General features: G+C 37.8%; 1 protein-coding gene across 1 annotated transcript in view; it reads left to right on the top strand.

The window, feature by feature from the left end:
• The window catches only part of LOC126088268 (uncharacterized), a 49,297-nt gene extending 27,455 nt beyond the window's left edge, over window positions 1-21,842 (top strand). Inside the window, exons 4-8 of the mRNA XM_049906399.1 lie at window positions 926-1,057; window positions 2,778-3,077; window positions 8,887-8,928; window positions 18,391-18,515; window positions 21,786-21,842. Of these exons, the coding sequence (XP_049762356.1) occupies window positions 926-1,057; window positions 2,778-3,077; window positions 8,887-8,928; window positions 18,391-18,506 (590 nt within the window). The 3' untranslated portion in view covers window positions 18,507-18,515; window positions 21,786-21,842. The remainder of the gene's footprint in view (window positions 1-925; window positions 1,058-2,777; window positions 3,078-8,886; window positions 8,929-18,390; window positions 18,516-21,785) is intronic.
• Window positions 21,843-27,707: the final 5,865 nt, after the last annotated feature.

Here is a 27,707-nt window from a genome sequence, read left to right as displayed (position 1 = left end):
TGATGACTCTATAAGATAGTAAATGACAGCATCATTTGCAAACAATCTAAGTTGTTTATGTAGAACATACCATAACATTATTAAAATGATATTGTCTAAGGAAGATCAACATCTGTAAGTGTGTCACATGTTGTCAGACATAACTCCAGAACATACAATCCTAAATATGTTAAAACACAATAAAAATGTCAGTTCCTGTTTCTTGTAAACCAGTCATGAAAAATCGTACAGCTTGTCAGCAATCCAAGTGGGATCAGTGAGTTCATCATGTTTCACGTATGTTAGTGGTGATTAATGACCAATAAATACAAGAGATGAAACGAGATGAAGCTAACATTCATATTTAATATATAAGAAACTATCAGCCTCGATTGCAGTAATGAAACCAACCTTTACCTAGGTTTCAGCTCAAATAATTGAGCCTTCTTCAGAAGATATACCTGAATTTATTATTTTGTCTAAGAGGGCATGGTCTAGAAATAAAACTAAAACAGCCCATGCCCTCTTAGACAAATTACAGATTCAGGTATACCTTCTGCAGAAGGCTCAACTATTTAGGCTGAAACCTGGGTAAAGGTTGGTTTCATTACTGCAATCGAGGCTGATAGTTCCTTATATATTAGATTATCACAATTGCTTACTGTGCTGCAATGTTGAAAGTACAAAAACATTCATATTTAACAGGCATCACATGAACATTGTCTGTCAGATATCATGCAGTGCTCTTTTGTGAAGTGCACTAGCTTTCTCTTATCCTTTTTCCTGAAACATGTTCTCTGTTCATTTTCTTTCATTCTGAAAATCCCTCTTCCTCAAACTCTCTCTCTCTCTCTCAATAAATGTGCAGTTGGGCAGTTTTGCTTTCAGTGCTCACTTTCAGTTTTGCATATAATTCTGTTACATAACTTCCTTGTAATATTTGCAGATCCATCTCATGAAGCCAGACCAACAGGAATGCAGCACAGGCCTGGTACCTCAGCAGGATGTAGCAATAATGTTCCAGGAACAAGAAATGTTTCTCAAAGTGGACCGTCTCATGGAGGAATGACAGATCCATGTATGTTTCTTCCATTAATGCAGGCAGCTCGCAGTATGGGTTTTGATCCTAACATGTTTTCTCTTTTGGGGTTATCTGCTCCTGCACAAAATCCAGCGGCTCCAGAGGGATCACAACATCTACCAAATACTTCATCTACATCTACACACTACTCATAATTAAGTGTCTGGCAGAGTGTTCACTGAACCACATTCAAGCTAGTTCTCTACCATTCCACTCTCAAACAGTGCATGGGAAAAACTAACACTTAAATCTTTCTGTGTGAGTTGGTGATTGAAATTGCCACAAAAAAAGCAAGCTGACATTCAAATGATTGCCATCCCAATTACAATATCATAGCTGTGGCACTCTCTCCAGTATTTCATGATAGTAAAAAATGAGCTGTCCTCCTTTGAACTTTTTTGATGTCTTCCATTTATCCTATGTGATGTGGAGCCTACACTGCACAACAATACTCCAGAAGAGGACATACAATAATAGTGTAGGCAGCCTCTTTAATAGATCTGTTGCATTTTCTCAGTGTCCTACCAATAAATCATAGTCTTTGGTTATCTTTACCCAAAATATTATATGTGTGATCATTCCAACTCAAGTTATTTTTAATTGTAATACCTGAGTATTTACTTGAATTTACAGCCTTTAGATTTGTGAGATTTATCATGAAACCAAAATTTAATGGATTCATTTTATATTCATCTGAGTCACTCCCAGTTTTCATTATTTAGAGACACTGCCACTTTTCACACAGTACTGATACCTTGTCTAAATAATTTTGCAGTTTGTTTTAATCATCTGATGACTCTATAAGATAGTAAATGACAGCATCATTTGCAAACAATCTAAGTTGTTTATGTAGAACATACCATAACATTATTAAAATGATATTGTCTAAGGAAGATCAACATCTGTAAGTGTGTCACATGTTGTCAGACATAACTCCAGAACATACAATCCTAAATATGTTAAAACACAATAAAAATGTCAGTTCCTGTTTCTTGTAAACCAGTCATGAAAAATCGTACAGCTTGTCAGCAATCCAAGTGGGATCAGTGAGTTCATCATGTTTCACGTATGTTAGTGGTGATTAATGACCAATAAATACAAGAGATGAAACGAGATGAAGCTAACATTCATATTTAATATATAAGAAACTATCAGCCTCGATTGCAGTAATGAAACCAACCTTTACCTAGGTTTCAGCTCAAATAATTGAGCCTTCTTCAGAAGATATACCTGAATTTATTATTTTGTCTAAGAGGGCATGGTCTAGAAATAAAACTAAAACAGCCCATGCCCTCTTAGACAAATTACAGATTCAGGTATACCTTCTGCAGAAGGCTCAACTATTTAGGCTGAAACCTGGGTAAAGGTTGGTTTCATTACTGCAATCGAGGCTGATAGTTCCTTATATATTAGATTATCACAATTTCTTACTGTGCTGCAATGTTGAAAGTACAAAAACATTCATATTTAACAGGCATCACATGAACATTGTCTGTCAGATATCATGCAGTGCTCTTTTGTGAAGTGCACTAGCTTTCTCTTATCCTTTTTCCTGAAACATGTTCTCTGTTCATTTTCTTTCATTCTGAAAATCCCTCTTCCTCAAACTCTCTCTCTCTCTCTCTCAATAAATGTGCAGTTGGGCAGTTTTGCTTTCAGTGCTCACTTTCAGTTTTGCATATAATTCTGTTACATAACTTCCTTGTAATATTTGCAGATCCATCTCATGAAGCCAGACCAACAGGAATGCAGCACAGGCCTGGTACCTCAGCAGGATGTAGCAATAATGTTCCAGGAACAAGAAATGTTTCTCTAAGTGGACCATCTCCTGGAGGAATGACAGATCCACGTATGTTTCTTCCATTAATGCAGGCAGCTCGCAGTATGGGTTTTGATCCTAACATGTTTTCTCGTTTGGGGTTATCTGCTCCTGCACAAAATCCAGCGGCTCCAGAGGGATCACAACGTCTACCAAATATTAATTTCCTGCCACCAACACCATCATCACTAGAGTCTAGTGAGTATCAATGTTCTGTGAATTATGATTGTTCCAAATGCTGATGAATTGGCAACAATTTGAATTCTTCTGCAGTTATACTCAGTTTACACTTAAAGTCATATACACTGGGTTATTGTAGGTAAAACTTCTGATTTCTTTCCATTTTATTTTGTAAATGTGGTATAAATGAAACTACTGTTTCTACCCTCTGGCATGCACCTTAATTCCTCATTTTGCAATACAGTGTGCAACTTTTTCCTTAGAACAAATTCAGCACAGGAAAATCCCAAAGGAAATTCCACCAAAAAGGAACTACCAATCATGTGCTATCTTAGAGATTTACAAATCCAGAGTTTAAATTAAACTAATGGAATTTAATTATCCCAGTCACTTCCCAAATCATCAGAATATCTATGAGAGAAATTATATTATGGTAATGTTTATCCAAATCTTGAGACTGGATGATTTTAGTAATTTCGTGCTGTTAGTGTCATGTATTCTAGACTAATCCACAAAGCAGAGAATGAAACTACTTGCTGCCTAATCACTATATCCCCTCCCCATTTCTCCCTTCTCCATTGCTTGTTGTTCTCCATTTCATTATTTTCATCTTTTGTCTTTCATCCTATTGATCTGTGCTTTTTTAAAATAAACCTAGTTTTTTGACACTACAGCATGAAATTTGTCCTCCAATTGTCTTCATATTTTTTACTTACTTTTATTCTTCATTATATATCCTCCTTTGATAGTGAGACCTATACTAGATGGTAGAAAAATCCCTACCTGTCTCCAAGCACAATGTGACCCCTTTTAAACTTCATCAGTAGCTTGCATGGTGGTGTAACGTCTCTATGATGCTTTCTTTGAGTTACTCATTTGAGCTGACTAACATCTGATGCTCTATGCTTCTTCTGCTTCATTTCATCTTTCTTTGCCCCTTATTTCAGATTACCACAGTGCTTGTGCTTCGGGTGATTCTGGAGGTAATGGTGTATAATGAGCACGATGTAGAGGCTGGAAATAGCAATTTTAACAGCCATGTGATAAATGTTAAAAAGCACATTCCATGACAATATAAACCTATATTGACACACGATAAATGTGACATTAATAGAGTTTAAGCAGTTTTCATTAAGTGTATAATTAAATAATACAAGAACCATTTAACTTACACTGTGATTAGATACATACATAAATAAACAAAAATATATTATAATAAAGTATTAGTTATTATAGAATATTGGAGAATAATTGTTAAATTTCCAGAAATTCTCTAACAGAATAAAAACAAGTTCCCTGTTTCACACTCTTGCCAGTATAGTTCTACTCCCAGGAAACTCAGGAGCACTCCAGTCATTACCCAGTACCACCAGGCCTTGACTGCTTCAGTAATTACTCCACTAAGGTTACAAATTTTTCAAGTGAAGCCATGAAATAAGATTCTCTCTCCTTCACGTACTCCATGTTTCACCCACTGCCATCTTCCGCCAATCTTATCAACTTATACAACATACTTTTTGAACATTCCACGATAACCACCTACACTTCTGCAATTATTTGTACCATAAAACCTGACTTGTACATACAGTAATAACAACTGTCACAACACACAACATTAAAGCTGTGACCAAAATTCAAACTAATCATGTCATTTATGGGCTTACATGTTTTCATTTCATTGCTTTCTATATGTGGAATACAACCCCCAATCTGGTATAATGCACGAATGGATACAATGAATGGTCTGCCTTGGGGATGAACAGCAACCAGTTGCTGAGTGTGCTCTGCAGTGTAGTCAAAAGGACTTTACTACCTATTATATAACATGGGCCTTATTTCTGCTATTGTTCAGAGGTTTATGAATAAAGCCATATTTGTGTTACTTGGATTAGTTTTATGTATTACTTGGTTACTACATGATTGGTGACAAGCTTGGAACAGTTTCTATGAGCACAGTCTTTAAGTGCTGTTTCATCAGCTTTAGTCACTATTGATACCATTATTCTGGCCCTGACTGAACAGCTTACTTTGCCAGTGACCACTCTGTCGGCTTCCATTAACAGACAGGGTACTGTTCCATTGGTCTATCCACCCACTTTTCCTCCATATGATTATTCAGCTGAGGATTGGGAAACTTATGAAAAAAACTCAGACAGCGTTTTTTGGCATTCAGTGTGACGGACTCAAATTTGTGCAAAGCCTTATTCCTCTTGTGGATTCCACCTAAGATGTATCAATTACTGAGTCAACTTGCCCCTTTAAAAGAACCGGCAGCTCTTACTTTTGATCACATGTGCAGTTTATTGTTCAGCTACGGTTGAAAATGAATGCATGTCATAGTGGTTTGAGTTGAATTTTATTGGTGCCACAAGAAACCAGACCAGTCATACAGGGCCTGATCAACTGAATTTCACGGCCTTAGCCGCAAGTGTCAATTCATTACTGATGCCCATAATGACTCTTATGCAGACTCTATGGACTGCAACACAAATATCTATTTAGTTCCAGACAAGGAAGTGCATCAGAAGGCTTTATTCTGTGAAAGCCCCCTCTGGCAGAAGTTTTGTAAATATTACAATCTTTTGAAGTTTCTCAGGCAGCAGGTAATCAAACTGAAGCATGCATGGGGCAATGTAGCAATAGTGTCACATGATGTGCCCACTAGAATGACTGACAGCTTGCTTGAGGAAGCAGCAGTGGCGGTAGTAAACATGTCGGCCCTGTGCCGAACAGACCAAGGCCACCCCAAACAGCAACAACCACCAAAGCCCAGTATCAGCATTCTCTGTTTCCTTCTTGTCCTTTCTGTTTTGTCCATCATTAATATTTGGCATGCCCTAAGCACTGGGCTACGTGTAATGCCAGAAGAAAGGCCACATTGTTTCCATGTGTCGTCCGCCAAAGGACATGGACATGGATGTAAACTGTGTGACTCCAAAGTTTATGACTTCTCCCAGATTGCTTATTGAGTTAAGTGTTTTTTACCAAGTGCTCCAGCTACAGGTCAACACAGGTGCTGCACTGATGTTACTGAATTCTCAAACCTACATGAGTTTAGGCTCACTGCTGTTGACACTGGTCACATGGGAGGTGGTCAATTATCCCAAACAGAACTTTGCAATTGGACAATTTACAGCATCTGCCTCTTACAAATCAGTGGCTCATTCCATTACATTTTTGGTGATTACTGATGCCGGTCAGGAGAACTTGTTCAGGATGGACGAATTTCAGGCATTTGGATTTTTTATCACCAATGCAGTTCACCACATGTCCAATCAGGTGCTGTATTCTCAATTGGAAACACTGTGTGAGAAGTATTTGGACTTTTTTTCATAGGATGTGCTACAAATTTTTCTGCTCATATTTCTTTGAAATCCACAGCTAGGCCTCATTTTTATCATGCACATCGGGGAAACTTTGCCTTTGTGGTGACTTCAGTACTACTGCCAACACGCAACTGCTTATGGATGTGTATCCTCTCCCACACCAAGAGGAACTGTTGGTAAAAATATTGAGTGGCTAGTACTTTTCTAAAATTGGTTTGTCTGAAGCGTATCTGCAGGTACCTGTGGACAAAGAGTCTTGGCAAGTTCTGGTTTTGAATACTTCCTTTGGTCTCTATCAGTATTAGCACCTTCCTTTTGGTGTGGTTAGTGGCCCTGCTACTTTCCAACAGTTTACAGAGCAACTGACTATGCCTGACCCAAATTGCATTAATTATAAGGATGATATTGTTGGCACGGCATCCACATTGGCTGAACACTTGAAAAAATTGTGCACTTTGTTCTCCGTCTCACAGTCTGCTGGCTTAAAGTGTAACTTTGCAAAATCTCAGTTTTTTCCACCTTCTATTGTTTATTTGAGGTTCAAGGTCTCACAGGATGGAATTCACCCTCTGCCAGACCACATCTCTGCTGTTACATCTATGCCTCGTCCCTCGTCCATGAAGGATCTCCAGACATTCTTAGGGAAGATAGCCTACTACCACAAATTTGTGCCAGAGTTGACCACATTGCCCAACCCACTGCATGCCTTGTTATGGAAGAGTGTACATTTTTGCTGAAGCCTAGATTATGAATGTGCTTTTCAAATGTTGTAATCCAAACTACTCCCAGCTCCTTGTTTAGCCAAGTGTTCTCTGGACCAGCACATAGTGTTGGCAGTACAGTATGGCCTCAGCTTGGTCCTAGCACACCAATATGCCAATGGTGCTGAACAACCTGTAGCTTTTACCTCTAAATCTCTCACTCCAGCCCAGCATCATTACTCTCAGTTGGGAAAAGAGGAGCTTGCCATAGTCTATACTCTCCAGAAATGTAATGTTGTTCATATCGCTCCGTATTTCACCTTATTACTGACCATAAACCTTTGCTTTCCTTGTTTAATGCTCATGGTTCCTTGTTTGGCAAGGCAGCACACTGCCTACAATGCTGGGTGCTGTTCTTGTCTAGCTACAAGTACAAAATCTATTTTCAACCTATGTCTAAACGCGGCAATGCAGATACCTTGTCCACTGTACAAGAAACCTTTTACCAGCAACTTTTAGTACAGAATGAGATGAATGTGATGTAACAAAGGGAAAGGAGATGTATCAGTCACATCACCTGCAAAGATACCGTTCTCCTGTGTGTCTTCCCAACACTTTCACAAACAACAGTTCACTTCAGCCACGTTGGTGTATTACTCTGAAAGCATCATAATCATCATATTTGAATGTGGCAAACCCCTAGTGATGTTCCTTATGTCAAGCTTTACTGCACATTCAAGGTTCATTATAAGTTGACAATGCCACCACAAAAATAAAAATAATTACAGCAATGATAATATAATATTCTTTGATAGAACACTCCCACCTAAAAAAAAAAAAAAAATAAAAAAAATTAAAAAATTAAAAAAAATCATAGCTCCACACAATTTTAAGTATCCTGGTCATTTCGTTTGCACAATTAAAGTAGTTTTGTACAAATTCTGACACTACCTGTCACCCAGCTGGAGAATAGTTTTACGATCTTTTAACAGCATGATGTCAAGTCATATCATCTTTGTTAGCAGAGTGTACTTGATCTTCGTGGGCTGTTTACACGGTTCTGATGTCAGTGTCAAATGTAGTGTAGCCACTAAAGGCATTAAGACTCCTATGTGTTCTATCACACTTAACATCAGGTTTGACATTAACAAAATCATCTGGGCAATTGCTCACATCAATAATGCAGTTTCCAACTTCTCTCTCTCTCTCTCTCTCTCTCTCTCTCTCTCTCTCTCTCTCTCTCTCTCTCTCTCTCTCTCCCCCTCTCCCCCCCCCTCTCTGTCTCTCTCTCTCACACACACACACACATACACACACACACACTCTCTCTCTCTCTCTCTCTCTCTCTCTCTCTCTCTCTCTCTCTCTCTCTCTCTTTCTCTACCTCTATCTATCTATCTATGTATCATCTATCTCTATCTCTTTTCAGTGTAGTTTCAGCTCTCTGAGACTGCAGATGAGTGTGCAAGTTACGCTTGCGTGAGTGTGTGTGTGTGCATCTGTGTATATGAGTCTACTGCTGACAAAGGCCTTAATGGCCGAAAGCTATGATTGCGTGAATCTTTTTATTGTGCCTATCGCAACTCAGCATCTCCGCTATATGGTGAATAGCAACTTTCCTTCTCTCGTATTGTTACATTCTATCCTGGATTGTCCATTGTTTGATTCTTTTAACTTGAAATTATTATAATTTTAAAAACTCTAAAAACATTAAAAACAAAGAAAAGAAGAAACACATTAATGAAGCATAATAAAAGGTACATATATTTATAGAATTAACAAAATTTATTTGTGTTGCAGGTCTAAATGAGACACTGAATATTATCCAGGAAATTATTGCAGGTACGTATAAGGTGCTTTTTTTCTGTGTATCTCAATCTTTTCATCATTTTCAGCACAATCCCTCCAAATTTAGCTTCTTATACATATAAACATTTCTCTAACATACTTGTTTTTTTTTTTCAAAATTTGAAATATCTTCTGTGTTCAACATGTTTGTGAAATGCTATTTATCTTAACCAATGATGGTCAATTATCATAATCAATTGCATTAACCTTTGGAAACCATGTTAGCAGGAGGAATGCATTGTGATTAATTTGATTCAAATCTTATTAGTCATTTCTTCTACTATTTATGAGAATATGTGAACTCAGGGATGTAAATTTTGCTTAACTTTAATTTTGCATTGAACAGATGTTGCCTTTGCTAAGTATCAGATGAAAACAGCACCTTAGTAGTTTAAGAGGATGAGCAGCACCTTTTTACACCTTTCATAGTAGCCGCATTTCTCCTAATATACATATACATATATAACATAATCTAGAAGCTATTCCCATAATTACATCATCATTAGCAGTAAATTTTTGTTAGTATACTTTACAAAAATAGCCTGCAATGACTGCTTCTGTTAGTTTATGCAGAACATGACTCATTGCACATTCCTGAAAGCTCTTGTTGATTAAGGAACATATCGAACATGATGTGTGAATGAATGAAAAAAAAAAGTTGGTAAATACCTGAAATCAGCATGACTATCAGCTCATATGCCTCACATGGACATCTCACAAAACCACGATATCTGAGGGTACAATGTCAGGCAGATGAAAAATTGCACAGTTATGAAAATACAGACAGTCTAGAAAGGAGACTGCTCACAAAATACACACACAACCCATCTTAGAACATTACTCAAGTGTGTGGGACCAATACAAAATAGGACTAATAGGGAATATTTAACATATACAAAGAGGGGCAGCATGAATGGTCACATGTTTGTTTGAACCACAGCAAATGCGAGATGCTTGCACTGGGCTGATGGTTGATGCCATTTATCACATAAAACCCATTTCCAAAAACCAGTGAAACTGAGGGATCTATGAATGTACTACAGCCTCCTATGTATCACCCACATCACAACCAAGAAGATAATATCAAACTATTTATAGCATGCACAGACACATTTGAGTAGACACTCTTCTTGTGTTCCACATGCAAATGGAACAGGAAGAGACATTATGTAATGAGTCGGTAGTGCAATGACTGCTGCTGGGTTGTGGGAGCTGTCTGGGTGTTTATCAGGAGGTGCTCAAGTCCCACTTGGGACCTGCAGGTGAGGGAGACATGAGGGCATTGACACAGGCTGCAGAAACAGTGAATATAAAAGTACTTTATTACTCTCTCAGACTTGGACAATCATTCAGGTGAGCCCTTGATTCTGATGTGGTTTGATGTTGTGCTCATAATATTTCCTCTTCATGTGGCAGGCAAGGTAGGCAAAGCAAACAGCATGCTGCATGCATGTGTCATGCTGAGCTTGGTGTTGCTGATATGCAGAGCACTGAGTCATCTGCGGCAGAAATAGATCCTGGCTGGAAGCATGCGGCCATCAACAACACAAGAAAGGCATATTACATTGCAACTGGTGGTGTCCTGCTGGCACCATGGCAGGCAGTGTCACCCACAGAGATGAACCCTGGGCTGTAGACTTCAGCAATGCATAGGGTGGTGGCAGTGGTTGCTGCACGCATAAGCCCCAAGACTGTGTCAGTAAATCCCATGACAATAACCGATACACTGCATGTGAGGTGCATGGCCCTGCCATGCTGATGGCTTGTTCGATGGCATCTGCCATGAATTGGGCCTCCAACATTTCCCAGTGTCTGGACTGATGACTGGCTGCTCATGGGATGGGGGTTTAAATGCCACTATCTGGTGTTGACCACCTGGAAGAAGCTGTGTTTCTTTGTCAGGCAGAAATGTCTTGAACAGGTGTGACTGTTCTGGGTGTGGATATAATGACATGATAGTGGTCTGAACTGCAAAAACTTCCTGAAGGGTGGTCAGTGACCCAGGCATTGACTCATGCTGGTCAGGCATCACGAACACACCTCACTCCTGCTGTGTTAGCGAGTCAATGGCTGCAGCTGGTGGGCACAACTGTGAATGTTCTAGAATCAGTACTTGGCTATGGCTTATGGCTCATGCTGTTACTCTTTCTTCTTCTAAGAAAATTCAGCCCTCTGGATTCCCGTTTGTAAGTTGGCTGCAACATAAGTTCTGATACATTTAAAAGTAATTATACTTTCTATCTTCTACTTTACTCACAGTGTCATTTGTTTCTTTACACTATTTACACTTCTTTTATTGTCACTGGCATTGGTTTGTGCTTTGCTCCATCCTTGGGCAGTAAATTCTTTGTTGAACAGCAGTTTCTGGCTCCACTACATGAGAGGAAGTGGGTGTCAAGATGGATTCCTAGCACTACAAACTGGTTGCATCTTATCTAAATCTCATTGTATCATCTTCTACAAGTATACACTCATAACTTGGTACCTATACAAACTGAATGGTATGTGCACTGCCATATTGTTTGGCAATAGTTGCTTGCATGAACTTTATGATTTTCACATTGTCATTTTGTACTGTATTCATGCACCTTAGCAATTCAGAAAAAAATTATTTACAACCGTAAGTGAACCATGGTAACCTTGCTTTGGCAGTGTTCTCAAGATATTGTGTCTAGGGGAGATATCTGTACTTCCATAACCTACCACTTCTTTCTTGTTTTAGTAATTCTTTACTAACTCCTCTCACTCTGGGAGATTTATCCAATCTCATCACTTCAAGAGCTCTCTGATACCATTGACCCAGCTACAGGCAATATACCAGCTCTATCTGCACTGTACAATAATCCTATAATTTTCCCAGCTATAGACACTTCTATACATCATCCTAACATCTGATAGACTTTTACACTATATCAAATCTTTTTCATAGTTGCAATTGTTGGTGGATCTACCGTTATTGTGAAATTGCTTCTCAAGGGACATAGAGTGGTTTAATTGAGAATTTCACAGCCAATGATGCATCATGCATTTTTCTGTTTTGAGACAATGCCACATGACATGAAGACAGTAAGATTTGATCAACCAATACCATTGGGACTCTTTGTTCTTGTTCTAACTCGTCAGTGCTGTACTATGGCTTAACCTTATTTTATTGAGCTATTTTCTCTGGGTGTCAAACTTTCCATATTACATCTCCTAATATTCTTGACTTACACTTAGAAACCATGACCTTAATTCTATATGATAACTATGATTAATTACTGATACACATGTTACTCCCATCATCCTTACTCATTCTAAAACATTTACTCAATACAATTCATATTTAAAATAAAAACCTTATGGCTATTCTGAACTATCCTTAAGAAATTACCAAGTTTTCGCAGTATCCAAGGCTTCCTCTACCTGAGTCAGGTGTCGTCTGGCTAGCATAATGCCATTTCTGGTGACATAACCAAACAATTACATCATGTGACTTGACACATGGGGCCTTATGCCCTGGTAAAATACAGTCAGTGCACATTACCAGATTTATGGTTTAGCCCTCAATCAAATGGCTCTGAGCACTATGGGACTCAACTGCTGAGGTCATTAGTCCCCTAGAACTTAGAACTAGTTAAACCTAACTAACCTAAGGACATCACAAACATCCATGCCCGAGGCAGGATTCGAACCTGCGACCGTAGCGGTCTTGCGGTTCCAGACTGCAGCGCCTTTAACCGCACAGCCACTTCGGCCGGCTAGCCCTCAATCCTTTACCAAGTACTACAATAGTATCTAATCCCAACATCATGAGGAAACTAGAGAAGGTAAAACCTAGGAATGTAAAGAATCCCACTTTAAGTGAAAATTAAAGTCCAGGCTGTTACTTACATATGTTCCTGCACAAGTTCAACCACCATTGAAGTTTCTATCTGCTTCCATTATCAGAATGTAGCTTAACTTCTTCTTAAACCTGAAACATCACTTTCTCTATTCCCTGTTAGTGCTTCTTTGCTTAGTCTGTTAATAAAGCTCATATTATCTGCAAAAGGTACTAATTCTTCCCCATAATTAAAATAAAATAATGTGGCTGAATCCTGTTGAATGCCCATTAAATTAATCCACATCCAGACTATATTGTGTCCCTATTCATATTACTTGAACTTTCAACACCCTACTTCTTCAATAGGAATTAAACCAGACATGTGCTGAACCACGTAATTCGTCCCATGATTCATTTATCTAATAAAGTAGTGTAACTGGCACAATTCAGTGCTTTGTGTAAGTCAAAGATGATCCCAAATGGTGATATTTTATCTTTTAAAAGTTTTATGATGTGTTCAGCGAACATATAAATAGCTGTCTCAGTACAGTAACTCCTTTGAAATCCAAACTGTGAGTAACTAAGTATTTTATTACTGAACAGGTGATCAAAAACTCTCAAGTATATTTATGTCTGCATGACTTCTCTGCAATTCACATGTAAGTGCTTGGCAGAGGATTCATCAAGTCACCTTTAGACTACTTCTTTACCATTCCACTTTTGAACAATGCATGATAAAAATGAACACAAATTTTTCTGAGCAAGCTCTGATTTCTCTTATTTTATTACAATGATCATTTTTCTATAGGAACATGGGCATCATCAAAATTTTTTCACATTTCAAGGAGAAAGCTGGTGAATGAAATTTCATGAAATGACCTTGCCACAGCGAAGAATGCCTTTACTTTAATTATTCCCACCCCAACTTATGTACCATACACGTGACACTCTCTCCTCTGTTTTGCAATTGCAAAATGGCCTGCCCTTCTTTGAACTTTTACGATAACCTCCATCAAGCCTAGCTGGAAAACAAAAATCCCATACTGCTCAGTCATACTCCAGACATAGTGTAAGCAGTCTCTTTAGTAGATCTGTTACATCTTCTACATGTTCAGACAATAAAATGTACTCTTTGGTTCATCTTCTCCACAACATTTTCTATGTAGTCATTCCAATGCAAACTGTTTGTTATTGTAATACCTAGGTATTTAGTTGAATTTACAGCCTTGAGATTTGCGTCATTTATTCATCATTTTCATCATCATCATCATTTAAGACTGATTATGCCTTTCAGCGTTCAGTCTGGAGCATAGCCCCCCTTATACAGTTCCTCCATGATCCCCTATTCAGTGCTAACATTGGTGCCTCTTCTGATGTTAAACCTATTACTTCAAAATCATTCTTAACCGAATCCAGGTACCTTCCCCTCGGTCTGCCCCGACTCCTCCTACCCTCTACTGCTGAATCCATGAGTCTCTTGGGTAACCTTGCTTCTCCCATGCGTGTAACATGACCCCACCATCTAAGCCTGTTCGCCATGACTGCTACATCTATAGAGTTCATTCCCAGTTTTTCTTTGATTTCCTCATTGTGGACACCCTCCTGCCATTGTTCCCATCTACTAGTACCTGCAATCATCCTAGCTACTTTCATATCCGTAACCTCAACCTTGTTGATAAGGTAACCTGAATCCACCCAGCTTTCGCTCCCATACAACAAAGTTGGTCAAAAGATTGAACGGTGCACAGATAACTTAGTCTTGGTACTGACTTCCTTCTTGCAGAAGAGAGTAGATCGTAGCTGAGCGCTCACTGCATTAGCTTTGCTACACCTCGCTTCCAGTTCTTTCACTATGTTGTCATCCTGTGAGAATATGCATCCTAAGTACTTGAAACCGTCCACCTGTTCTAACTTTGTTCCTCCTATTTGGCACTCAATCCGCTTATATTTCTTTCCCACTGACATTACTTTCGTTTTGGAGATGCTAATCTTCATACCATAGTCCTTACATTTCTGATCTAGCTCTGAAATATTACTTTGCAAACTTTCAATCGAATCTGCCATCACAACTAAGTCATCCACATATGCAAGACTGCTTATTTTATGTTCACATATCTTAATCTCACCCAGCCAGTCTATTGTTTTCAACATATGTTCCATAAATAATATGAACAACAGTGGAGACAGGTTGCAGCCTTGTCTTACCCCTGAAACTACTCTGAACCATGAACTCAATTTACCGTCAACTCTAACTGCTGCCTGACTATCCATGTAAAGACCTTTAATTGCTTGCAAAAGTTTGCCTCCTATTCCATAATCTTGTAGAACAGACAATAACTTCCTCCTAGGAACCCGGTCATATGCCTTTTCTAGATCTATAAAGCATAGATACAACTCCCTGTTCCACTCATAACACTTCTCCATTATTTGCCGTAAGCTAAAGATCTGGTCCTGACAACCTCTAAGAGGCCTAAACCCACACTGATTTTCATCCAATTGGTCCTCAACTAATACTCGCACTTTCCTTTCAACAATACCTGAGAAGATTTTACCCACAACGCTGATTAAAGAGATACCTCTGTAGTTGTTACAATCTTTTCTGTTTCCATGTTTAAAGATTGGTGTGATTACTGCTTTTGTCCAGTCTGATGGAACCTGTCCCGACTCCCAGGCCATTTCAATTATCCTGTGTAGCCATTTAAGACCTGACATTCCACTGTATTTGATGAGTTCCGACTTAATTTCATCCACCCCAGCCGCTTTATTGCACTGCAATCTATTGACCATTTTTTCCACTTCCTCAAATGTGATCCTATTTCCATCATCATTCCTATCCCATTCTACCTCGAAATCTGAAACATTACTGATCGCATTTTCACATACATTGAGCAACTCTTCAAAATATTCCCTCCATCTGCCCAAGGCATCCACAGGATTCACCAGCAGTTTTCCTGGCCTGTCCAAAATACTTGTCATTTCCTTCTTACCTCCCTTTCGAAGACTGCTAATTACACTCCAGAATGGTTTTCCAGCAGCTTGACCCATAGTCTCCAACCTGTTTCCAAAGTCTTGCCACGATTTCTTCTTGGATGCTGCAATTATCTGTTTGGCTTTGTTTCTTTCTTCAACATAACTTTCTCTGTCTACCTGGGTTCTGGTATGTAGCCATTTTTGATACGCCTTCTTTTTCCTTTTACAGGCTGTCTTGACTGTTTCATTCTACCAAGCTGTTTGCTTCATCCTACTTTTACACACTACTGTTCCAAGACATTCTTTAGCCACTTCTAGTACTGTGTCCCTGTACCTTGTCCGTTCCTTTTCCAATGACTGTAGTTGACTACATTCAACTAACTGGTACCTTTCTGAGATCGCTGTTATGTACTTGTGCCTGATTTCCTTATCCTGAAGTTTCTCCACTCTTATCCTCCTACCTATGGACCTGACCTCCTGCACTTTCAGCCTCACAATCCCAATTTCACTGCAGATTAAATAATGATCAGTGTCATCAAAGAATCCCCTGAATACACGTGTGTCCCTCACAGCCTTCCTGAATTCCTGATCTGTTATTATATAGTCAATGACAGATCTGGTTCCCCTGCCTTCCCAAGTATACCGGTGAATGTTCTTATGTTTAAAAAAGGAGTTTGTGATTACTAAGCCCATACTGGCACAGAAATCCAAGAGTTGTTTCCCGTTCCTGTTGGCCTCCATATCCTCTCCAAATTTACCCATAACCTTTTCATACCCTTCTGTTCGATTTCCAATCCTGGCGTTAAAATCACCTGTGAGCAGAACACTGTCCTTGTCCTTTACTCTAACAACTACATCACTGAGTGCCTCATAAAAACTATCCATCTTATCTTGATCTGTCCCTTCACAATGCGAATATACTGACACAATCCTAATTTTCTTGCTAGACACTGTCAAATCTATCCACATCAGTCGTTCGTTTACATACCTTATTGCAAATACGCTGGGTTCCATTTCTTTCCTGATGTAAAGCCCTACACCCCATTGTGCTATTCCTGCTTTGACTCCTGACAGGTAGACCTTGTATTCTCCCACTTCCTCTTCTTTCTCACCCCTTACCCAAATGTCACTAACAGCTAAAATGTCCAGCCCCATCTTACTTGCAGCCTCTGCCAGCTCTACCTTCTTCCCAGAGTAGCCCCCATTGATATTAATAGCGCCCCATCTCATTACCATTTGCTTGCCAAGTCGTATCTTAGGAGTCCCTGGTTTGTCAGTTAGAGGTGGGACTCCATCACCTCCAAAGGTCCAAGGCATTTTGCTCTGATTGTTGCCAGCATCATATTTAAAGTACCAGGGAAGCATGTTGCTAGCCTTACTTGCCCCGAGTCCCATTGGGTTTTACCCCTAACGGCTGAGGGACTAACAGGTGGATTTGGTAGTCTTTGCCGTATGAGCACAAAGGTGACCACGACTCAGAATATGTCTGAGATGCCCAGCCTTATTCCAAAGTAACTGGTATCCCGACTGTCGGGACCACTTACTTGGCCACTCATGCATTGCCCATGGTTCATGAACTAGGACATGACTACAGGAACCCACACCATGAACCACGTCATTTATTCTCTAACTAAAATTTAATGGATGCCTTTAGTAGTAGGGACCTCACAGTTTTCATTGTTCAGGGTCAATCACCAATTTTTTCACCATACAGATATCTTGCCTAAATCATTTTGCAATTAGCTTTGATCTTCTAATAGCTTTACAATAATAAACAACAAGATCACCTGCAATTAAGGGGGCTGCTCAAATTATCTCCTAAATTGTTTATGTAAATAAGGAACAGTAGAGACCCTATAAAACTGCATTGGGAACACCAAATATCACTTCTATTTTACTTGGTGACTTTGTCTCAGTCACTATGGACTGTGGCCTTTCTGACAGAATATTACAAATCCAATTGCTCAACTAAGGCACTACTCCATAGCACGCAATTTGATTAGAAGTCACTTGGGAGGAATAGTGTCTAAAGCCTCCTGTAAATCTATAAATATAGAATCAATTTGAGATCCCGATGACTACCATTCATCACTTTATTCTCTTCTTCAAGGTAACTTGTAGTGTTCGAACTTCGTATATTCTCCAAAATCCTAAATCAATGTCAACAATATGGGACTGTAATACAGCAGATTACTTCTGTTTTCTTTCTTGTGTTGTGGTGTGACCTGTGCAACTTTCCAGTCCATAGCTCCTTTCTCAGGGAAGAATGGGTGGCACATTGGGAAAGGATAGAATGGAAGTGCAGGTTGCTCACACCACAGTGGGTCCCTGTCAACCTGGGGTCTGGGTGGCCTGTCTTGTCTCTCTACCTCCCGCACCTTACTCCTCTATCCTTTCTGAAAAGGAAAATAATTGTTCTAAAATATAGTATAGTTTCTTGTACTTTTATGTGGCAAAAATACCCAAGAATATGGAAATTAGGATAACTGTAAAATTAGCAAAAAAGTGATAAAGCAAAACAAGTAGTATAATCATGTGTTGTGTTAACATTACATGTACCAACTCAGCAAAAGCTATATCTTTGAGCTAATAAAATTATCTATCTATCTGATAACTTTCTTGTGTTTAACAGTCAGCTACATTTTGCCACTTTAACTTGATGTTAATGTATATGTCTGTAGGGACTGTTGCTCTGTGTCGCCAGCGGCCAGAGCTAACAGTAGGTCAAATGAAAAGAAAAATTAGAGGATTGTTTCATCAGATGCTTACTGAACCTGCCAACAAACCTCAGCAGTAAGTGAAGGAGGTGAGAAACCAAAATCAAAGCCAATTTTTTATTCACTATAAAGTACTCTTATAAATATTTATTTGCCTATCTCCAAGAATTAAATATACAGAAATATTTTTCTAACATGTTACATGCTGCTATGAAATCTGAATGACTAAGCAAGAGCAGCAGTGGTTTTGAATGAGGATAGCATCACCATATAAAGGCAACAGACTAAATGTCATCATACTAAAATATACTAAAATGTGAGATCAAACCATATTATTTCTTCTTTTTCATTATCCACTTTCAGTATGCCCTTGTATTCTGCTTTCAGTACTTCCTTCCCCATGAAGAGTGAGTGCTCTGCTTATTAACAAATCAATTAAAATATAATACAGTGGAGAAACTGAGTCACAGATAGGCACAATAAAAATACAATCAGAAAGCAAGCTAAACAAATTGGCAATGATATGTGACAATGGGCTTCCCATTGCAATTCCATCTGTCTGCTCATAGTTCTGGTCATTGAATGAAAAGTAAGTGGAAGTCAACACATGTCGAAATAGGTATCATAATCCAGCACCAACCCTTACTCAATCAACTGTAATGAGTTAGACACAGTAACATGAGTGAAGAGAAAGTCCATATAAAAACTTACTCGAATATCAAAGTCATTCAAATGTATCCACTCTAATCAAAGTAAGAAATCCACTGAGTTCTTAATGTGGTGCTCACATTGACCTATTATAAGGCACAAGAGAGTAGTAAGTTGTTTTGCTACACAGTATGTTGGAGCACCAATGTAACTCATGACTGGAAGGAGAGGAACCCTTTGTTGTTGGTCTCAGGGATGCCATATAAGCTAGGGGGAACAACACAATAAGAATTGAGACTTGATAATTGCCTGTGACAAGGACCTTTTCTTCAGGAGGTTGTTAGTCTTTCTCTTGCCACTTTTTGTGGGGTTAGCACAAAGCCTACAATATGCTGAATCAGACAGTAAACACTGCAGTCTTTGAACATAATCCTGCTTTTCCAACACAACTATGGCATTGCCCTTGTCCGTAAGTAAAATAACAATATCTGGATCAATTCTAAGTGAATATAAAGCAGACCTCTCAGCCACTGTTACATTGCTCTTGGATGGTTGTGCTCCATTCAACACATGACATGCTTCACTCCTAGCCTCATCTGCTACATCAAACAGCCTGTTCAATAGAACTAATAAAATCAATTACTGGTACACACTTGGCAGACAGTGCAAAATTTAAAGCTGTGTCATTAAAAGCTTTCTCTGTGAGATTTTATCACAGATATGTTCAAATTTCACAAATGCTAGGCAGTTACAGAATAAAATACCCAGTATACTGCAAGCAGCAGCACCATCCAGCCAATCCTAAGGAAAAGCCAAAATTTTTGAGGCAATCATTAAATGAAGCCAAAACAATCCTTGGAAAAAAAATCCAGCTGTCAATGAGTGTAATGGATCCTTTCATGAACTAGAGATAGGCCAGCTTGTTGCTTGATGTGACTGGTGACATGAGAATTAATATGATGCACAACTTTGACAAACAGAACAATATTTTGATCATGACACCTCAGCAAAAACAACAACACACATTGCAATCTTACTCTACTGCTGCGAATTTTAGCCAACCTTTGCAAGCAACAATATCACACTATTCTGAACTTATCTCAATTTTACTATAATGGATGTTAAATACAATATATATATATGTTGCCTAACTTGCAATAGTCAGCTCAGTTTGAGTTTTAAGTAATGTCCTATTGCTTTAACAAGGATAATTAATTAGTTGCATTTCAGAAAACACAGACTGAATTTATCTTATTCACTAACGTCTTGTGAATAATGAAAAAGTTTATATTCAAATTATCTTTGCTTTTAAATGAGCAATTTACAAACAGCTAGATTACATTATGCAAATATCCATGTTTCGTTGATGGTCTTCAAGGGTATGCAATCGAATTTCATCATACTGATGACACAATATTTTGACAGCCCAACTGGGTATCATCTTCAGGTGAGACTGTAGATGCACAGCATGCCAGAACTGAGGTAACATCAGATACAGCAGCTCCTCTATACGCCCTCTGCAAAGCAAAGAATTGCAGTGCAGCCAGCAGTAGAAACTAAAAAATGTGATGAATCGCAAATGAAGATGCAGCCAGTTAAAAACCATACCACTGTTGTTTTTTTACCAATAAAATAGGACTCCACATCTTGCTTAAAACCTTTATCTCTGTTAGTAATGTCATCAGATAATCATATTTTAATGGATTCCTTAAGTACACAATCCCAGTAATGGGAAGTTGGATCAATAATTTGCATCTCTTTAAATGATATGTTATGCCCTACATTGAGACAATGTTGAGCAATGGCAGATTTTCCAGGCTAGAGCAGACATGTACGATGCTGATTGATGTTGATGTTCCACACATCGGGCATGAACTGTGTCTATCCAATATAAGCCCTTCTGCAATGACAGGGAATTCCATATACTTCAGGCTTCCTCAATTCCAAATCATCTTTAACGGATCCCAGAAGGGCTTTAGTTTCAGCCAGAGGCAAAAGAACACTTTTATTATCATATTTTCTGAGGATACTTAAATTTTCAAAGAAATACTCCCTGAAAAAGGTAAAAAAGCAATCGTGTTAGAAGTGTCCATTGTTGGTTCACATAGTGGTCCAAATTGGAAAGCATGAACCATTTGATGATTAGTACATCAATTTTGCCTGAAAACAACCTTAAGATATTCCAGTTACTGCATCAACTTATCAGAATCCAAAATAGCATAGGCTCTCTTACCACTTGTATATAAAATTCCCGTGTATTGATGTCGGGGATGATAACTAGTAGCATGGAGGTAGCGGTTCATTTGTGTTGGTTTACAGTATACACTGTGTCTCAAAATCCTGTTTTCTTTTTTGTGTATTAAAAGATCTGAAAAAGTTAATTTGCCATCATTTTCGATTTCCTTCAAAAATTTGATGCTTGGATAAAAGCAGTAAAATTATCTAAAAACCGATGAAGAGCTTCCATTCCAAGTGGCTAAATGCCTGAAAAATCTATGTAATCACATCCATGTTTCTTGGCTACAAATATGTTGCAAAGAGCCACAGTACAGACATGTTAGCAATATAATTAATTTTTGAAACAGTTTGAATTCCACATCTGGTCAACACCAAGACAATTAGAGGTGAAGTGCATTCCAACTAAAATGAAATTAAGAGAATAAAAATATTTATTACTCATTCTAATTTTAGATTTTTTTCTCTGTTTACAGGTGCCATAATGACAATACTCTATTTAAGATCATGTGGGAAATTTTGAAAGCTCAAGTTTTGCTTAGCTGTTTGCATCATTCTGATGTGTTTTTTACACATTTCTCACAATATTAACTCACAGAACATTATCAATATATTTTGTGAAAGTTGTCAACATTCAAATACTGTTTCCTGAAAAATGTGGACACTTAAAAGACAATACTAGCATTTGTGTCTAATCATTCCAAATAAGGCTGTGATGTATGCTAAATAGAGTGAACATTTCAATTCAAGTTAATTGTCTCCATTTTAGTATGTTATTAGTTTTAATGAAGATAATACTTTAAGTGTGTCAATATTAATTATATAATTTCAACTGATATTGCAATACCAGTTTCAGTAATAGAATTTAAAGTTTCTTTTAACAGTCTGTAATGTAGGAATTCACTAATATTAACACCAAATGTTTTTCAGTTGAGTACATTATTTTAGGTAGTAGCAGTGCTTGTCAAAACAAAACTGATAAATATTTGAAATTCAATTGATTTTAATAGAATTCAAAAATTTCATCTTCCAAATTGCACTCTGAACTAAAACACACACACACACACACACACACTTGGTTTACATCTGGTATATGTGACTAAATTTTAATTAAAACTGCTGTTGCTTATGTATGCAAATAGATGAAATTAATTTTAATCAAAGAGTGATATAATACTCTGCTGAATAACCATATGTCACATTGTTTTGTTGGAATGAAAATGACACTAATTGAACGTAGCATGGAGAGGAGAGGTGAGAGGGAGTCACTGATTTTTTGAGTTGACAGCTCCTTTACTAAAAACAAAATGTGGGCTGGCAGAAGATTAGAGTGTAAGTAAAGGAGTCAAACACAAAGGAGGCTTGACTATCAAATTCAGTGTGGATCTTCATACAAGTTATTAAAAGTGCTTCATATTTTCATCTGTCCTACTTGCATCTGATTTTATATTTGTTACAATGCTTGTCATATCTCTCTAAGCATATAAGCATATATTTCTGAGCTTACTAGACCTACTCAAAACTGGGCACCTCTATTCACTTTAGTGATCTACTGAGAAAACAAAGACTTCCTTTTTTCATAAGATCCATTTTTACCAACAATTACTTCACATCATGTGGCCAGACAAACAAATCACAGCTATAGTAATGGGAATGAAAGTAGTTATCTCTTATGCCAGCTGGCAAATCATTAATCCTTCAAGCAGGTATATTGAATACTTTATTCCCATGTACTTGCTGAGAAGTTCCTGATCATATGTTGAACATTTCTTTTACGATGGCAAGAAATTTTTGGAGAAGAAACCAACTGGTTTCTATGTTCCTTCTTCATTCTGGTGCAACACTGTTGTTTATATTAATGAATGTTAAAAGGGCTGTGTTTGCAATGTCCTTTTTGCACTTCCTAAACTGCTTTACTGCTTTTTCTCTCCAGTATATGCTTTCTTTCCTGCAATTCTTTATGTAATAACTTAGGAAGCTTGATGTTTTGTGGTATGTTCCAAATGCCATCAGTAAAAATCCAGTATGCTAGTGAAATGACAGAATTCTGATACAGTTCCTGGATGTTTGAAATTAATTATCACTTGTACTCATTTTGGGTTTGGTTTGTACCTTCTGGAGTTATCACATGACCTACAATGATAATTTCTTAAACACCAAAAACAGTTTTTCCATAATTAATCCTTACACCAAACTTGTTCAGTCACTGAAACATGATAGTTAAATGTTTAGCGTGTTCTTTTTGAGAGCCAGAAGCTATCAGTATGTCATCTAAATATGCAAAACAGAAATCTAAATATCTCAGAACTTCATTAACAAATCTCTGTAAGGTACTGGGTGCATTCCTGAAGCCAAGCAACATGAAATTTAATTCATTAAGTCCAAACGGTGTGATCACAACACTCTATTCCTTTTCATTTTCAGCTGCTGCGATTTGTTAATAAGCATTGAGAGGACTGGGAGATTGACTTCAGAGAATATTTTCTTGCCCACAAGGATGGAATTTGCATAATTTATGTGAGGAACAGGACAGCAGATGTTGGTAGTCTCCACAAACACATGCTTTTTTGCCATGTGCAGAGGGATAGGCCACTGGGATTTAGAGGTGGCAAATTATATTAGGATTGTTTGGAAACTGAAACTCTTATTTAGCCAGTTTGGTTTTATGTAAATCTAACCTGTGGGGTTTTGAGTACACTGGAGGGCCACTGCAGGTTGCGATGTAATATTTTATTTCTCCTGGCATAAGGGTGGATTTTGTCAGTTCAATTTGTAAGTAGTTCAGAATATTTACAACTAGTATGAAGCAAACTAACAGAATCATACAAATCAACTGCACACTGGAGTGGAGCCACATCTGTTTCTGTCAACTAATAATTTTCTTTTCAGATCTATTAATAAACTAAACTAACAAAGAAAGCCTGCACCTATTATGCCTTTGTTGTATCGACTACACTGAAAGACCACTAAAAACTTCATTTTAAATTCAATATTCAATAACTTTGATCCATAAGTTTTAATCTCAGATCCATTTGCAGCATAAAGTTTGTAGCCTATCTATTTAACCTTACCCTTGGGACACACTGGTTTAATTGAAACATCAGAACCATAGTTGACCAGAAAACATAGCCCTGAAGTTTTATCTCTAACAAACAATTGATATTAGCAATCTGATATAACTGTTGTGGCAGAACACTCAGCCGTTACTGTGTCCGCCAATTAGTGTTTCCATCACTTTTCCATTTGCAAGGTTGGACACATTTCTCAGGTCTACAGTTGGAGCTGTAATGAAAATGAAAATAGTACTACTTTCTGGAACTATTTCATCTTGGCTTGCTGCAGCCTATGCTACAAGAACATCATTGCAATCAATACTGTTGCTCCCTACATCTGGATTTTCCACCCTTAACACAAGACCTTTCACTGACAAAAGACTCACATGCCATAGGAAACTGACAGAAGTTCATGATTGCTTCACATTTCCATAATCCGGTGAGTCACTTGTGCTAGTTTGTCCAAATTTTCTTCAGAAATTATTAAAATATTTCAGATGCTAACAGGAGGTTTGTCTAGCCAGACAGAGTTTAAGATTTTTTTTGAAATGTCCATTCCTCCACAACCTTTCATTTTCCATTTTCCAAAGTAAATGACTGGTCATCATATTACATATTTATAATTCACTAACTAATTTCTTAATTTGATGCTCTTCACCTTCCTTAAAAGTCATTAACAGTCTTTCTTTAGCTAACAAACATGCGTTACTTTTGTCACTGTTTACAAGACTGCACCTATTTTCAAAAAATCAGGGCTCTAACTATGCTAAGAAGTAATTGAATTTGGTTGCTTCAGTCTGTATTTCCACAATTGTTAATTTTGCATCAGCCTGACAAAACCATTTATCAGGCTTGTCATTTCAGACTGGAGAAAGTTTGATACTTTGTCCACTTCTATTGTAGTATCACTGTTTAGGATATTACTGTTTGCTTTATCTTTTATAATATTTGTTTCTCATTCAGATCACGTCAAAGTCCCCACTCGTTTGGTCTTGTATAATTAAACACAAAACATAGTATTTGAAATTCAAAAATATTATTTGGAAACTTTCAATTGTTACAAGAACAAATATCACACAATCCAGGCACGGCAGTTAATGTCTAGATCTCCTCCTACTCTGCATATTTCAAATGTCATTGTTTTCAAAGAAATATAAGAGTCAACACAAAGAACTATTTATAGGATTGCAGGTTATGAAAATAAACACAAACCTATGGCCATTATACTGTTCTCATGTACACATGAGTATGGCATTCTTCTGAAAGGATCATTTAACCTGATCACCATGAACATTACCCGTAATGGAAGTTGAGTGCAGCATAGCTTCTCATGCTTTCCAGTTTTCCACTGATAAGTGATTATGATTCCAAATGTATAACTGGAAGGATGTAACTTGCAAATATTTTTTAGCTTTATATTTTATACAATTATTCAACTTTAAAGTATCAAATAATATAGTCAGATTGGAATTCTCAAATTTGAAGTGATTTTATCCAATACAAACTGGCTGTTTATTTGGTAAAAACAGTCTCATGATAACAGACTGTTTGAAATATAGATTACAATGGAAGAGGAAGTAGAGGTTTAAATCACCAAATATGAAAGTAAGTCTGTCAAGATATTGTTCTCGATTCTGTAGCTGTATGGATTCCATGTATAAAGTAAACCATAAGCACAACTGTACAAAAAAGTGTGTTGTATGAATACTAATTTTGTCCATAAAACAATTCAGAGCTTAAATGCAAAATAAAAACATGTCAATACCAAACATACCAATGTAGGATTTACAAATCTGATACTTGTATGATCTTCAGCACTTCATTCAATTAATGGAAAACATCACAGTGTATTGAGTTTTTCAAATACTGAAATAAAGTGTTTTCTTAAATATGCAACAGTCCAACACTTTATTCCATAAGGATTTATTTTTCTCAGAAGTTCTTGGTTGAAATACGCAATTTCGCTCAACCAATTTTTGTTGAATATGAGAGCATTCAGATTAGTTGTAATGTCATTGGAGTGGTCAGTGTATGCTGACAGATTCTTCGTACATATTTTCAACACACAAACACAGTGTCACATTCCTGATGGAGGAGGGGATGATAAGAGCTGGGAAAACACTTTAACTTTTTAGTTTGCAATTTTTTATCCCAAATTAATTTCCAGAAATTATTAAACCATTTCTCTGTGCAACAGTATCTACATCTACATTTACATGACTGCTCTCCAGTTCACACTTAATAACTGCAAAGGGTTTATTGAACCACCTTGAAACAATTTCTCTACCATTATACTCTTAAACAGTGCATGGGAAAACTAACACTTAAAGTTTTGTGGCGGCGTTCGTAGCGACAAACACTTCGCTGTAGAAACGGCGTACGAAATCACCGCCACACTTTTAATAGCGGGCCGACCGGTCCACTGGAACAGTGAACAGAAAGATGAAAACCCAAACACTCTGATTAAATAAAAGTCGGTACTTATCTTTATTAACGAAGATACAGAAACACAGTAGTGAACTCCGTGTCTACAGAAATCTGTCTAGTTCGAGTCGGAGCGGCTAGGTCAGCATCGGCTGACGACAAACAACAACTCTGCTGCAATGAACACACAACTCACTAGCAAGTACACAAATCGGTGGCGAGTATACAACTGAGCGGCAAATACAGAACTGTCCTAGCGCTCGCGACTCCAGCGCTTAAGAAGCCAGAAGCCAGCGGTGGCGTGCGCAGACTTGCGGCGATTTCCTGTATCGCTGGCGCTGCTTATGCAGACGGCGTCCGGACTTTGATGCTGCCAACCTTTTGGCAGCGGGCTCGGTTGGCATTACTGGCTAGGATATAACATAAAGTGTGAGTTCTGATTTCTCTTATTTTAAGTAGATGATTATTTCTCCATATGTAGCCTGGCATCAACAAAATATTTTCAAATTCAGAAGAGAAAGTTCATGACTGAAATTTCATGAAAAGATCTTACTGCAACAAACCCCCCCTATGCTTTTGTTTTAATGATTTACACCCCAACTTGCATATCATATTCACGACTCACTCCCTCCTATTTCATGATAAAGCAAAATAAGCTGCTGATCTTTGAATTTTTTCAGTGACCTCTATCAAACCTATCTGGTACAGATCCCATACCACACGGTAATACTCCAGAAGAGAGCAGACGAGCATAGTGAAGGCACTCTCTTTAATAGATCGATTGCATCTTCTAATCTAAGTATTCACCCAATAAAACACAGACTTTGGTTCACCTTCCCCATAACATTATCTATGTGACTTTTCCAATTTTTGTTGTACATAACTGTAATCCCTGGGTATTTAGTTGAACTGGCTGTCTTT

This window comes from Schistocerca cancellata, chromosome 6 (assembly GCF_023864275.1).
Source record: "Schistocerca cancellata isolate TAMUIC-IGC-003103 chromosome 6, iqSchCanc2.1, whole genome shotgun sequence".
Classification (NCBI taxonomy): domain Eukaryota; kingdom Metazoa; phylum Arthropoda; class Insecta; order Orthoptera; family Acrididae; genus Schistocerca; species Schistocerca cancellata.
This window is presented reverse-complemented; position numbering and strand designations above follow the sequence as displayed.